This window comes from Vulpes lagopus, chromosome 20 (genome assembly GCF_018345385.1).
Source record: "Vulpes lagopus strain Blue_001 chromosome 20, ASM1834538v1, whole genome shotgun sequence".
In the NCBI taxonomy this organism is placed as follows: domain Eukaryota; kingdom Metazoa; phylum Chordata; class Mammalia; order Carnivora; family Canidae; genus Vulpes; species Vulpes lagopus.
This window is the reverse complement of record NC_054843.1, coordinates 10875236-10890916: the sequence shown is the minus strand read 5'-3', so window position 1 is coordinate 10890916 and position 15681 is coordinate 10875236. Positions and strand designations below refer to the sequence as shown.

Below are 15681 nucleotides of genomic sequence, written 5' to 3'. Positions count from 1 at the left end.
AGAACAAGAAAACCGAAATACACATGCCATGTTTGATCTCTAATCCATAACTGTAATGTGTGAGAAACATCTCTCTAAAGCAGTGAAGGCCAAACAGAAATGTGGTAAGAAGCCAAGAAAGGATGCTTACAGCGACACATCTCAAGACAAAGTGTAAAGTGACAGTTCCTGAAATAGAGAACAATGGGAATGTCATGCTTCTCTTGTTTGGGGTTGGTTCCAAGGAGCAGCATATAACACAAAATCGATTAGACACTGCTGAAAACATAAGGGGCGTGGAGATTGGGAATTTTATTTTATTTTATTTATTTTATATTTATTTATTTATGTATGTAAGTATGAATGAATGACAGTGCATGCACGAGGGGGTTGGTGAAGAGGGAGAGGGAAAGAGACTTAAGCAGACTCCATGCTGAGTGTGATGTCCAATGTGGAGCTCAATCCCATGACCCTGAGATCACAACCTGAGCTGAAATCAAGAGTTGAATGCTCAACTGACTGAGTGGCCCAGATAGCCTGGGATTTTTTTTTCTTTTTTAAAGGGAAAATAAAATGGTTGTAGACAGAATGTTAGCAAATATTAGAAAAAGAAATGATTGGCCTGGGGAATAATGCTAAAATTCATCATTGGTGTTCTCAAAGAAGGAAACTGAGTAATGGATTAGAAAAAATTGTTTACTGAATCAGAATGTGATCTACATAGTGAGTACTTCACAGTTTGTTCTTCATTATGAAACTCAGGATACTCACCTTCCTACCTCTGCTTTCAGAATTTGTCTTATTTGTTAAAATAGAAGACACGTCAGCACAGTTATCAGCTAAGAGGAGAGAGGTAGGGATGGAGAGATTCATGGTACAGGAAAGAGGGTGTCAGTGGGTCAATCAAGGTGATTGAGAAGGAGAACTGTAGAGTAACAGGAAAGGAAAGGAGATTGGTATAATGCAGAACTGCTGTTCTAGAAAGATTATAAGTCTGTGGGGGGGAGAATATGTTAGCAAAGAATTTAGGGTTTTTTGAAATTGAGGTAAAATCGGGATGTAGTATTAGTTTCAGGTGTACAACATAATCAATATTTGCATACACTGCGGGAGGGTTCTCTTTCTTCCACAGCCTCCCAACACTTGTTTTCTTGTCTTTGATAATAGTCATTCTGGCAGGTGTGAGATGACATCTCATTGTGGTTTGGATTTGCATTTACCTGATGATGAGTGATGCTGAGTATCTCTTCATGTACCTGTTGGCCATCTGGATGCTTCTTTGCAAAAATGCCTATTCAGATCCTCTGCCTATTTATTTATTTACATTTTAAAAACTTATATAGGTAATCTCTCATTCAGTGTGGGGCTTGAACTCATGACCCCGAGATCAAGAGTCACATGCTCCTCTAAGCCAGCCGAGCACCCCAACCTCTGCCCATTTTTTAATCAGATTTTTTTTTGTTGAGTTGTAGGAGTTTTTTTAAATGTATTTTGGATATTAGCCCATTCTCAGATACATGATTTGCACGTATCTTCTCTTGTTCAATAGGTTGCCTTTTTATTTTATTGATGGTTTCCTTCACTGTGCAGAAACTTTGTGGTTTGATAGAGTCCCACGTGTTTGTTTTTACTTTCAATGTTACTACTCCCTTGGAGTCAGTTCCAAAAAGCAGTGTTCTATGAGCACTGTCAGTGAGCTTTCTGCATATGTTTTCCTCTACAAGTTTTATGGTTTAGGTCTAACATTCAAGTCTTTAATCTGTTTTGAGCTCATTTTTTTGTCTGGTATGAGAAGAAAGTGGTCCAGTGTCATTGTTTTGCATGTGGCGGTTGTCTAGCACCACTTACTGCAAAGACTTTTCTTTTCCTATTGTATATTCTTGGCTTATTTGTTGTAAATTAATTGACCATTTAATTGTGGGTTTGTTTCTGGGCTCTCTGTTCCGTTTCATTGATCTGGTCTGTTTTTATGCCAATAATACTGTTTCAATTACTGTAGCTTTGCAGTATAGTTTGAAGTCAGGGAGCATGATAGCTCTGAGTTTGTTCTTCTTTCTCTCAAGACTGCTTTGGCTATTTGTGGTCTTTTGTGGTTCCATATACTTTTGAAAATTATTTAAGTTCTATGAAAAATGCCATTGGAATTTTGATAGGAACAGCATTAAATTTAGAGCTTGCTTGTTTAATAATATTAATTCTTCCAATCCAATTCTGATCATGGAATATTTTTTCATTTAATTATGTCTTCAGTTTCTTCCATCAGTGTTTTATAATTTTCAGTGTGCAGGTCTGGGTTAAATTTATTCCTAGGTATTCTTTTTTTTTGCCATTGTGTAAAGGGGACTGTTTTCTTAATTTCTCCTTCTGATAGTTCATTATGTGTATATAGAAATGCAACCAATTTCATATTTTGATTTTGTGTCCTGCAGCTTTACTGAATTAAGTTATTGGTTCTAAAGTTTTTTTGTATCAAAAAATTAAAGTTTTTAAAAAAAAAAAAAAAATTAAAGTTTTTTTGGTGACATAGTGCTTATTCCTAAGGGCCCAGGCAAGACAGAAGCTTCAGTTCAGGTTTGTTTTTACTACAAATTTCAAATGTGCCATTGAATGAATTTTTCCTTAGAAAATAGTATGTTGAAAATCCTGACTTTTCAAAGTTTTTCTGCTTCTTGTTTTAAAGTAACCTTTGAAGATAAGAAGCGTGAGAATTTTGAACGTGGCAATCTGGAACTCGAGAAACGGAGACAAGCGCTCTTGGAGCAGCAGCGCAAAGAGCAAGAGCGCCTGGCACAGCTTGAACGTGCAGAGCAAGAACGGAAAGAGCGGGAGCGCCAGGAGCAAGAGCGCAAAAGGCAACTGGAGTTGGAGAAACAACTGGAAAAGCAACGGGAGCTAGAACGTCAGAGAGAGGAGGAGAGGAGGAAAGAAATTGAGAGACGAGAGGTAAGCAGCTGTAGAGCCAAGCCCACAATTAGCGTGTGTGCTCTGGTCTCCTTCTTAATTATTCAAGTAATATTAATATATTAATATGGTCTTTTTTTGCTGTAGTTCAGTAGTTTGAGTATATTCACAAAGTTGTGGGACCATAACCACTGTCTAATTCCAGAGCATTTTCCTCACCCCAAAAAGAAATTTTAAAAAAAATTTTATTTATTTATTCATGAGAGACACAGAGAGAGGCAGAAACATAGGCAGAGGGAGAAGTAGGCTCCCTGCAGGGAGCTTGATGCGGGACTCGACCTGAGCCACATTGCAGACATTCAACCACTAAACGACCCAAGCATCCCCCAAGAAGAAATTTCTTACCCATAAAGCAGTTACTCTCTATCCCCCTCTTCTCCTGCCCTCAAAGCCACTCATTTACTTTCCACCTGTGTAGGTTTGCCTGTTTTGCAGACATTTCATATAAATGGAATCATGTAATATATGACCTTTTGTGTCTGGTTTCCACTTAGCATGTTTCCAAGTCCCAAGGTATAGCATGAATCATTACCTTATTCCTTTTTATGACCAAATAATATTCAATTACACAGATGTTCCAAATTATATTTATCCATTTATCAGCTTATGGACGTTTGAGTTGTTTTCTCCTTTTTTGAACGATTATGAATAATTTTTTTTTATTATGAATAATGTTGCTAAGAACATTCACGCTCCAGCTTTTGATAACATAGTCTTGTAACAAACCACTGATATCAGTTAAGAATTTTTCAGATTTTTTTCTGCATTTATATATGTATATAGAAATATAAAAGGTTATATAGTGGAGAGATTGGATGTTTGGTGCAATTTTTTTAACCCTTGTAATAGTATCATGCTAATTACATTGTTCTATGCCACTTTTTTCCACTTAAAAAAATATATGTTCACTATATTTGATGGAAGGCTTCATAAATTTGGTGTCATACCTGGAGAGGGTCTAAGCTAATCTTTTACCTGAATTTCCAGTTCTAGCATTTTGCTGCAGATGCAGTGCCATTATTCTTTTGTGTGAATGAAATATATTTTACATATGGAAGATTTTTCTTTATAAAAACACAATACTTTGGTTTCATTTACTGTTATTGCCTCAGAAAACTTAGAACAGTAAGCCTCCTTTAATTCAGGCAAATGCATACAGATACTAATGGGGTTTTAACTTCCAGAATGGATAGCCAAAAGACAGACCACCTACCCTTAATGTTTTTTTTTTGTTTGTTTTGTTTAAAGACACTTTAGAGTATTTATTCAGAATTACTTAATAGTCATTCACCATAAGCTACACATTGGTACTTCCTAGAGTACTGGTGAATAGGTACTCCACCTTTTCCTTCTAGGCCCAAAGGGTAGTTGGAGGACCAGTACATACGAAGCAGTTACAATAGAGTGCTAGATGGCTCTGGACATGTACTTTACCCAGCAGCCGTCAGAGTCAGCTTTCAAAATAGCGGACATTGCTACAGAAATTATGGAAGCTTATGTGGTGTTTAAAAATAAAAAATGATTAGGGGGCTCGGGAAGCAATAAACTTTTAAAACTTGAGATAAGTAATTTCTCATTTGATAGAAGGTGTTTTTGGCTGGGAGTACTTTTTGCTTTTGGTTTTTGTCCTGGGGTTTTGGTTTACTTTACTGGATTAAAGATATTTTTCTTGGTCTTTACGAGTCAATAATAAGAAAGAACAGGATTTTTTTGTTTTGTTCTTTGTTTTTTTATTTTAGTCACATCAAGCATTCTTGAAGGCATAAACAATTGAATTCTAATGATGAAATGAATCCTTCCTGGTCTCACCTAACTAAATAGCTTTTCTCAATATTCTTTTTTTTCCCCATAGAAGAAATACTAGATTTGTATAAATTTTGTTTTACTATTTTGTAATAGAAGCTTTTGTAGCATGTACCATTTTATCTCTAAGTGTAAGGCCTTACTAGATGTTATGTTTATTAGGAGACGTTGTATAATGTCAGGACTAAAATGTTAGTTGTCTGTTTGCCAATGCCACAGGCTGCAAAGAGAGAACTTGAAAGACAGCGGCAACTGGAATGGGAACGAAATCGAAGACAAGAGCTACTCAATCAGAGAAACAAAGAACAAGAAGACATAGTTGTACTGAAAGCAAAGAAGAAGACTCTGGAATTTGAATTAGAAGCTCTTGTGAGTGATGTTTGATTATGCTCTGGGAATATGGTTGACCCTTGAACAACACAGGAATCATGGGCACAGATCCCCTGTAGTCAAAACTCTTAACTTTTGACTCCCCTCAAACATAACTACTAGTAGTGTGCTTTGGACCAGTTACTTAACACATATGTTATATGTATCATCTACTGTATTTTTAAAGTAAAGGAAGTTAGAGGAAAGAACATGTTAAGAAACTGATAAAGAAAAGTAGACACATTTATCGGACTGTATGGTTATTTCTTTTTTTTTTTTTTTTGTATGGTTATTTCTTGAAAAAAATCCACATGTAAGTGGACCCATGCAATTCTAACTCGTGTTGTTCAAGGGTCAGTTGTCTACTAACCCTGAACCATTAGAAATGGTAATAATAATAATAGTAATTATTTTTCATTTGTTAAAGAATGATAAAAAGCATCAACTAGAAGGAAAACTTCAAGATATCAGGTGTCGATTGACCACCCAACGGCAAGAAATTGAGAGTACAAACAAATCCAGAGAGTTGAGAATTGCTGAAATCACCCATCTACAGCAACAATTACAGGTGAGAAAATACATTCCTTAACTGCTCTTAGGCTTACCTGCTTTTCCTCCAATTCATTCCACTCGTTTATCCCTACGAGTGTCCAGCATTTACATATACATGGAAACTAATAAAATTCTGGCTAGATTGATGGAGAGGAGGAGGAGGGAAAAGGAGAAAGAGCGGGGAAAAGTTGAAGAGGGAGAGAAGATGCAAATTCCCATTATAAGAAATGTAAGAACTGACATCACTACAGATACTGTAGACTTGCAAAAAATTAAGGGAGTATTTTAAACAACTTGATACAAATAAATCTGACAACTTAGATGAAATGAAAAAATTCACTGAAAGATACAAATCATCAGACTCAAGAAGAAACAGAAAATCTGAATAATACTTGTATATTTATTAAATACATTTTGCAGTTAAAAGTCCTACCACAAAAAAGCCTCCAAGCCCAGATGGCTTCACTGATGAATGAAAAATTTAAGGAAATAGTGCCATTTCAACACAAACATTTTTAGAAAATAGAGGAGGAAGGAATACTAACTAATTTCTTATTTATTACCCTGATACCAAAACTAGGTAAGAACATTATAAGAAAACTATAAACCAGTATCTTTCAAGAATTTAAATTAAAAGATAATAATAGCATATTGAATCAAGTAAAATATTTTTGTAAATGGTAAAACACCATGACCAAGTATGGCTTATTTGAGGAATAAAAGGTTGGCTTAACATTCAAATTTCAACCAACATAAATCACCATACAAATAAGACAGAGAAAAAACTAACACATCTCGGTACATGCAGGGAAAAAAAAAATTATGACCCACTTCACCCATTCATGATGTAAAAAGTAGTTTTTCATTTCTGATGTAACATTTTAAGATATATATTTCCTTTTTTTCTTTTTTAAGAGTTTATTTATTTATCCATGAGAAACACAGAGAGAGGCAGGGTCACAGGCAGAGGGAGAAGCAGGCTCCATGCAAGGAGCCCAATGTGGGACTTGATCCCAGACCCCAGAATCACGCTCTGAGCCAAAGGCAGATGCTCAAACACTGAGCCACCCAGGCGTCCCAAGATACAAAATTCCTTCTAAGCATTGTCATATAGCCATATTACAGAAATTTTTAATGTCTTTTCATATCCATTCAATTCAAAATCTTTTTTTATTTTCATGGTCATTTCTTCTTTGATGGGTTATTTAGAATTATGCTATTAGTTTCCAAATATTTTGATTGTTTTCCAGATATCTTACTGATTTCTGATGTATGTTATGAGCTGTGAGCATACTCTGTATGATTTCAATTCTTCTTAATCTTTTTAAGTTTACTGAGACTTATTTTATGGCTTAGCATATGATCTGTGTTGGTGAATATTTTATGTGTATTTGTAAAGAATATATACTCTGTTGTAGTTGGGTGGAATGTTCCATAAACATCAATTACAGCAAATTGATTCATCGTGGGGATCCCTGGGTGGCGCAGCGGTTTGGCGCCTGCCTTTGGCCCGGGGCGCGATCCTGGAGACCCGGGATCGAATCCCACGTCAGGCTCCCGGTGCATGGAGCCTGCTTCTCCCTCTGCCTATGTCTCTGCCTCTTTCTCTCTTTCTCTCTGTATGACTACCATAAATAAATAATAAAAAAAAAAAAAAAAAAAAAAAAATTAAAAAAAGAAACTCTATCTGTCCCTGACTTTCTCTTTAAAAAAAAAAAAAAAAAAAAAAAAAAAAAAAAAAAATTGATTCATCGTGTTTTTTGTGTTTTCTACATCTTTACTGATTTTGTGACCTCTTCCAGCTGCAGCGAGAGGAGTGTTGATAGCTCTATCATTGTAAATTTTTCCTTTTTCCTTCCAGTTCTCTCAGTTATTGTTTCATGTACTTTGAAGACCTAATCAATTTGAGATACTAGGATATGATATATAATGTAAATAGTGTCAGATGTTCACTGCTAGAAATTGTTTAAACATATTAAAAAGTACATGTACCTGTTAAAAGTATATTTTTCAAAAAAAATAAATAAAAGTATATTTTTCTATATGATAACTTTTTTCTTATATGTCTCTCATTAACTATGAGAAGTTTCATAAAATACTCTCTTGGAAAATGTAGGAATGAGGCCACATGTTTATTTATTATCTCACTGAATACTCTGTGACCAAACACATTTTTATTATTTAAGATTGACACTTAGTGTGTTCATTTATTGGTAATAAAATACAAATCAGGGTCCCTGAAAAAATAGTAAAGTGAAAAATAATAAATGATTTGAGGAGGGCCTGGTATATCATAGGCTATGAGATATTGATTCCTCTTCTTTACTCTTATTAGCAAATATTTGCTATGCAGATGAGTCAGGTGGCCCTTCATATTTGTTTATGACTTTTTTAGGAATTTAGGTTGGCTTTTAAAAGTGAAGTTTATATAAATGAAACAGTCTCAGTATATGGACTAGGCTTTTTCTGTATGTGTCATTGTCTTGGTTCAAGAAAGAAACTTTGGAATTGGGTAAGGGGCCTTTCCTTAATTTAGGGAGGAGAATAGGAGAAGCTCAGTTGTCTGGGCCTTCTTGGGGAAACAACCTGAACTGTATATTCTGTTTTGTCAACTAAGGCATTTTTATTTTCTCAAACCAAAAATCAATGTATAGAGTTTTTTTCAAGTTTTTATTGAAATTCCACTTTGTTAACATACAATGCTTATTAGTTTCAGATGTAAGATTTAATGATTCATTGCTTACATATAACACCCAATGCTCATCACAAGTGACCTCCTTAATGAGATTTTTTTTTTAAAACCAAGTTAAAAATGAAAGTCAAATATTTGTTACTCTGTGCTGGAAAGGTTGTCATTTTACTGAAACGTATAGAAATTATATAGGGTAATCTCAGCTGAACTTGTAAGCAAATAAATAGTGCTTTGAGAGGTTATCCATGAAAACTCCAAATAGCCTTTTACAGTGTGCAGGTTAGTTTTCTTCTTATATCAGTTAAGAAATAGTTGGTTCAGGACTTTTGTGTACCTGTTTACAATTGTACATCCATCCTTGGTGGTAGAAAAACATATATGGCAGCCAAGATCCTATTGTTAGAAATCTCTTCTTGATTTCTATCTTTAGGTGTATGGTAAACCTCAGTTCAGTGTTGAGAATTGTAATTCAGGTTACAAAGTTCAGAGTAGTTCCTATTCAAACTATGGAGTCATTTTCCACTAACAGGGTCACTGCATTTACAATTGATCCCAGTGCAAAGGAGAGATCATTGCTTTTCATTTTCTCTGCTGAATTGTACTTAAAGTACATTTCTAATGCTTATAAATAGGCAGTAAGTCAACAAAAATTTACAAAACCTCAAGAGAGCTATAATTGTCTTAACTTTATTTCAGTGAAAAGCATTTGGCAAATAGTTAATTGCTTGGCAAGAAAGCAAGAGCTGCCCTGACTGGTGATTAAATGCAGTTTCTATATAGGATTTGGGGTGAGATTAGATGCGTCTTTGAGGGACGAGAATACTGACTTACGTTTGCCCGGATGTGGAACGTAGACATGCTCGTTTTCCCTGTCAGTTCATTGTTGTTTTCCTTCCTCTCTCCTAGGAAGCCCAGCAAATGCTTGGAAGACTTATTCCAGAAAAGCAGATACTCAATGACCAATTAAAACAAGTTCAACAGAACAGTTTGCACAGTACGTGTTTTCTTTTTAAAGTTGGTCTTTTCCTTTTCTACTGGCAAGAATTTCCTTCGGTAAAATGAGAAGATTACATTTTTTTTCACTGCCCGTTTGCCTCTCTTATCTTGCAATGTTTTTCTAAAATAGGAGATTCACTGCTTACACTCAAAAGAGCGTTAGAAGCAAAAGAACTAGCTCGGCAGCAGCTCCGAGATCAACTGGATGAAGTTGAGAAAGAAACCAGATCAAAACTACAGGAGATTGATATTTTCAATAATCAGCTGAAGGTAACTGTTCTGTGTGTCCCTACATATATGTCCTACCCTTGTAACTTTTCTAACTAGCCAGATGGTTAGTTGATACTTAATTCCAGGGAGAAAAATTTATGATGCTGGTTTGTCAGCCTTCTTGCAAGCCTTAATACTACAGATGAATATTATACAATCTATATTGCATTTTTCTCTTTAACATCTAAGGATGAGTTTGTTATCTGTAAATTAAAGCTGAGTGAGCACCCCCCAACACGATGTCTGTCTTTAACCCGAATTACATTTTTGTACATCTCCATCCTTTCATCTGTTGATAACTAATCAAGTTGAAGTCCAAAAGCTAGGCCTTTTGTTCTTCGAAGACTACCAAAAAAGGATTTTTTCTTTTTTCAAACTAAGAATTTTTCTGCCACTTCTTATCTTCAAGATTGTCCTCAAATGCACATCTTTATTTTGTTACCTCATATTTTAAAATTGTATAGTTTAATTCAGTAATTGCTTGTGTCTCTGTGGCAAAAGTGGTGTATGGTTTTGTCACATATACATGGTAAAATTCAGGAACATGCCAAAGCTCTTAGGGAATATAAAAGTGCTTAGGATAGCCTCCTTTGGGTTTGGTGCCTTTGATTTAACTTCACAACTTTATCATCGTAAGACCATTAACTCTTATAAAAAAGCCAGAGCGTAAGCAGTTAATTTCCTACTATGAGCATGTACTGTAGATTTAAGTGAATATTGGAGTTGTTAATCAGTTATGTTCTTATAAGAAATGGACTTCATACTTTTCTTTAAATACTCATTTTCTTTTTCCATTTCAAAAATCCTTTATACTTAACTTTAGCTAATTTTGCTTTTGGCACTGGAAAAAGGAAAACTGCTTTAATATTAAAAATAGGAAAAAATTAGAAACCACATTCATGATTTTTAGTTGGCATTTGAATTGAGATTCGAGGCCAAACTGTTCAGACATCTGAGTTTGAGGTATTTTTGCTTTTTTTTTTTCTTAGAGTAATAGGTAATGAACTTTTCTCAGTTATACAATGCCAGGCAAGTGCTCCTAGGGGACATATTATTGGAGCTAACTTAGTGTTTTTCTTTGCTTTCATTCTTATACAGTGTGTGTGTGTGGGGGGGGTATTATATGTAGATCCCATATTTGTACATATATGATTATATGAGAAGTACTGGAAGTAGAGCTGTGAGTTCTCTATCTCTACAATAAACACAATAAAAGCGCTCACTTTTACTCTCACTGTGACTTATCACTCTTTCAAGCAAAAAGAATATGATTAACAGTGCATTTTAAGAGTCTCTTGGGGGAAAAAAAAAGAGTCTCTTGTAACACACAGTGTTAAAATATTTAGGTCTCTTCTGAACCCAGACAGTCATCCAGATTTCTGCATTAATCTGAAGATTCCTTTTTCTTGCAATTTGACTCCCGAAAACAAAGTTCATATATTAGAGGATGACACTGCAGTGGGTGATTTTTCCCAAGTGTCTGGCCTATTTATGGATTGTTTTGGCCTATTGGAGTGCTGTTGCCATTGCCAAACAGAACACCCTGCAGGGAGGTGGCGTGAGTCCCTGTTACTGTGTGTCATTGACCGATGCTGCCTTGAGTGTTAGTGACACAAAGTCAGCCCTTCCTTTTACTTTATTCCTTTTCCCAAATACACTTATTTGTAAATAAGAACCTGGCTTTCTGTCTTCATTTTTATTTTGGTTTTCCATTATTAACTTTAATGTAGAGAGTAAAGAATTACAAGGCAGTAGAGCTTTATTGTATAAACAACCGATTTGGAGGCCTTAACAAATACATTGTATTGCCTTATAGTTATTATTTCTAATATTCCTCTCTTACCTAGTGAAACCAAAACAGAAACGGTTAAATTGAAGCATCAAAAGATTTATAATTTGATCGAGACAACTCTAGAGGCAGATTTAAGATTTCATCTCTTGAGTATCTCCTGCCTACTTTTCTTTGGTGTGGTTGTGTTGGAAAATAGGGAGCATTTCTTCCCTGAATTTAGAGCACATGTTCATTAGTAACTATAATTCTTGTATGATGACATAGACCAGGAGAGCCAGCATTCTGACCCCTGCGGTTTCTTCAGTGCCTCTCTTGGTACAACAGTGCCTTTACAGCATTCACACTAATGATGCAAAAATTACTTTTGCCTTGCTGGGAGTGAAACCTTGGCGATTGTCCAGTCATTTCACACGTCTTATCTGATGGTGTGAACTCGCTATATCCAAAATCTCCCCCTCCCAGAAGGAAACCAGCTGGAGAATATAGAAGAAAAAGGACTTAGCAGTTTTGTTTTATATTCGTGTAGATTGTTCCCCTAGAGAAAGAGTGTAATTCACTCATTATCAACTAGTAGGATAACACTGGAGAAGTGCCTTATGGCATGCAGAATTTTAAAATTAGTTGACCAGGAAATTAAATCTGTATTCAGTGGCTAGCTCCACAAATGAGGATTCCATTTAACAAAAAACCAGTCTCCATTGGAAGCTTTGATACACAACTACTTGCAATAAGTTACTCACTTCCTTTGATGCAAAGTCAAAGTCATGTCTAGTCCCTTACTTAGAAGGTCCCATAAGGAATCCTAGCACCCTGCTTTAGCTCAGTTTCTGGAGTATAAGACTGTGATCAAAATGGCTTAAATGTATTTATTTTCTTGAACGTAGAAGAGTTTAGAGAGTAGGTACATCTTATCATTTTCTCCTTTTTTTTTTTTAAGACGTACCATCTGATTTAGTCCTTTCTAACACGTGGCTTGTTCAGATTCATTCTTCTTTTAGGAGTCTCTCCTTTTTCTTCACTTCAGGAAGAATTACATTCTGCTTCCTGACACAAGACCTGTTAACCAATGATGGAAATTCTCCAATCATTAATTAAAGAGGAAAAAATCATTACTTTTTTAGTCAGGTTAACAGGTGTATGTTTCATAAAGATAGCAACATTTTGAGAACATAAAGCATATTTACAATCACAGTCGTGTTTTAAACAGCTCCAGATTCAGGGATATAAGATGTAAGGTCTCTGGAGTTTATCTGATCTCATAGAAATTGAGGGCTCATTCTTTCCTTTCACACAATGCTTTTTCCAGGTATTTTAATAGATATTTACCTAATAGATGTAATGTTATATATTCCCAAAACATACATATATATATAAAATATATAATAGATATTTACCTAATAGATGTAATGTTATATATTCCCAAAATAATCCCTGGACATAACCATCTTTCGAATTTATCACTGTAAGCCAAGAATTACTTGAGAAAGGCAGCAGAGGAATCTCAATGCAGCAAATATACTTTGCTTTGCTAAGGCGGTAGGAAAGGGCTTCGGGGCGGTAGTGGGGGTTAGAAATAGTAGCACACTGAGATACTGACTCTCTTGTGCTAGAAATGCCCTGGTTAGCCGCCTTTATATTTATGCTGCCTTTTATGTGAACAGTGAATTTCAGCTTTTTCATGATCAAAAGAAGTATTTGACCAGTGATTTAGCCATGAATAATTGATTTTTTCTGTAATTATTGCTAACGAGAATTAGTACTTCTTAAAGTAGTTTTAATTCAGTGAATCACATTTGTTTACCAGACTTCTCTGCTTTTCAAATGTATTCTGTATGCAGATATTTTCTCATACTAAGAAATCAGTAGTCCTCTCATATTCATTTTCTAGAAACATCAGTTTAACATTATTTTCTGTGACTTTTCCTTTTTACTTCATTTTACATGAAAATCAAGAACTTTTAACATTTTTTGAAGAAGGTATGTGTCTAAAGGGCACAGAGACATTCCGATCGTTGTTTTTCTTTTTTTTTTTTTTTAATTTTTTTTTATTTATTTGTGATAGTCACAGAGGGGGGGGGGCACAGACACATAGGCAGAGGGAGAAGCAGGCTCCATGCACCGGGAGCCCGACGTGGGATTCGATCCCGGGTCTCCAGGATCGCGCCCTGGGCCAAAGGCAGGCGCTAAACCGCTGCGCCACCCAGGGATCCCCCGATCGTTGTTTTTACTTTACCTATAGATATAAAATTATGGTTCTGGCAAGTGTCAAATAACATTACTGATAGAGACTTTTCAAATAGAAGACTTCTTGCCTTCGGCAATGTTAATAGTTACTGTACCAGTTTTCTTTGGCACTGACAGCCTAATACTCCATATTTTTACATCTTAACTGTGATACAGAGCAGCAACAGGATGTATAGCTTAATAGTTTTCAAGGCTTCAGGTGTGTGCCAAATGAGAGAATCCAACATTCAGAGAGGCTAGACGTTGTATTTTATGTTGAAAAGCTGGAGTCCTTGATAGTTCCTGTCTAGTCATTGTGTACTGGACAAGTCCTAATGTGAATGGTGTTTCATTGGAGCGTTTCTTCCTTCTAGTCAGTGGCAATGGAGGAGGCAGTGTTGCTTTGCCAGGCAGTTCTCCTGGGCTGCGTCATCCACTTAGAGTCTTTTCTAAAGGTCTCCATGTCATACTCAGGCAATGCACATCCTTCTCAGATTAAGAATGATGAACCTTCTCCAGCTCTGTGTTATAGTTCCCCCACATGGATGAGTGCTCAGTGTCTAAGAGAGAGCTTACCACGAAGGGGTAAGCCTTCTTTGTCAAAGTCAATGAATAGTTATTGTAAATCATGGAGTATGAGTGAATCTTTGCTCTTGACAAATTGTGTGTGTGGTGGTGAAAGCTCTGAACGACCAGCTGGGTAAGGTACTGTGTATACTGTAGTCTTATCTTTCTAGCAAGTCCTTTAGGTCATTGAATTTGCCACTTGGCTGCAAAATGTTGAAAGACAAAACTGAGACATGATTTGGGTCTTTGTGCATATTTCCATCCTATGGGAGACAGTATTATAGTCAGTAATACTATTCTGAAAGTGGAGAGTATTTTATTTCTTAGCAAAATTGAGAGGTTAGGACTAATTGAGAATTCAGAATTGTATTTTTTAAATATTCTTGGGAAATCAGGCTTCTTACATTAGACACAAGAGGCTGTTAGAGATATAAATTCTGCCTGTATGATACCTGTCTTAAAAATTGCTCCTAAGAACTGAATTGATGTTGAAATGAGAATGCCAGTTAGAGTAAATAAGGCTTTTGGCTTAAACTAAGGCTTTTATGCTCTTGGTTTCAAACACTTGCTTTCATGGCAGGCTCATTCATTATGAAGGCAGTGAAAAGCAAAATGTTTAGCAACCAGGGGAAAAAAGAAAAGAGCTGGAGAATGAGCTGCAGAACAGAATGAGAAGTCAGGAAAAAAAGGCATGTGAGGGGAAACAATGAGGGAAATCCAGAAAGAGGAGATACAGAGACAGCAAGAGAAATCAGTGTAAACTCAAATAAAATAACAGCAGTTCTTTCTCATATTAGTAGAATAATGTTTGGCTGTTTCATGGTTCACTCCCTGATTTTGTTCATGATTAAATTTTCCTTTTACCTATGTGATCCTTTTCAAAAGACCTGCTCAGCACAGAAGTAATAAAACTCTCATTCAGTGTACTTGTGATTGTGGGAACTTTATGTAGATTCCTTGAATATAGTAAAATAATTAGGGACGTCTGGGTGGCTCAGCGGTTTGAGCATCATCTGCCTTTGACTCAGGGTGTGATCCGGGGTCCTGGGATCAAGTTCCTCGGGGAGCCTGATTTCTTCCTCTGCCTAGTCTCTGCCTCTTTCTCTGTGTGTCTCATGAATAAATAAAAAAATCTTAAAAAAAAAAAAAAGAAAGAAAGAAAAAGAATTTGAACATGCCCAAGCCTCAAAATAATTAACAGGTGTTGTATATACCAGACTCTAGGCCGCACCCATAGGCTTGGTTGGTTGGTTGAAGCATTTTTTAGAGTGTGGGCTTTTCTTTTGAGGTTTAAAAAACATATATTTAACAAAGGTGATTTGGGAAAGGGAAAAAGGCAGAATTCAATCTTTTGAAAAAACGTTTTCTTTTTTTATTCTCTTGTTTAGCCGGAGCCTTTGACCATTTTATCCTTTAGAATAACCTGCATTTCAAATAATGAGATATTGATTTATAAAATTAAGCTGAGACATTTTGG

The 15681-nt window shown here is 35.7% G+C and overlaps 1 protein-coding gene across 5 annotated transcripts in view; it reads left to right on the top strand.

Annotated features, from left to right (window-relative positions):
* The window catches only part of ITSN1 (intersectin 1), a 223180-nt gene that overhangs the window by 112271 nt on the left and 95228 nt on the right, over window positions 1-15681 (top strand). For all 5 annotated transcript variants that reach the window (XM_041735053.1, XM_041735052.1, XM_041735051.1 and 2 more), the window contains 5 exons: window positions 2660-2922; window positions 4963-5112; window positions 5540-5680; window positions 9263-9350; window positions 9483-9622. In XM_041735053.1, coding sequence (XP_041590987.1) covers window positions 2660-2922; window positions 4963-5112; window positions 5540-5680; window positions 9263-9350; window positions 9483-9622 — 782 coding nt within the window. The remainder of the gene's footprint in view (window positions 1-2659; window positions 2923-4962; window positions 5113-5539; window positions 5681-9262; window positions 9351-9482; window positions 9623-15681) is intronic.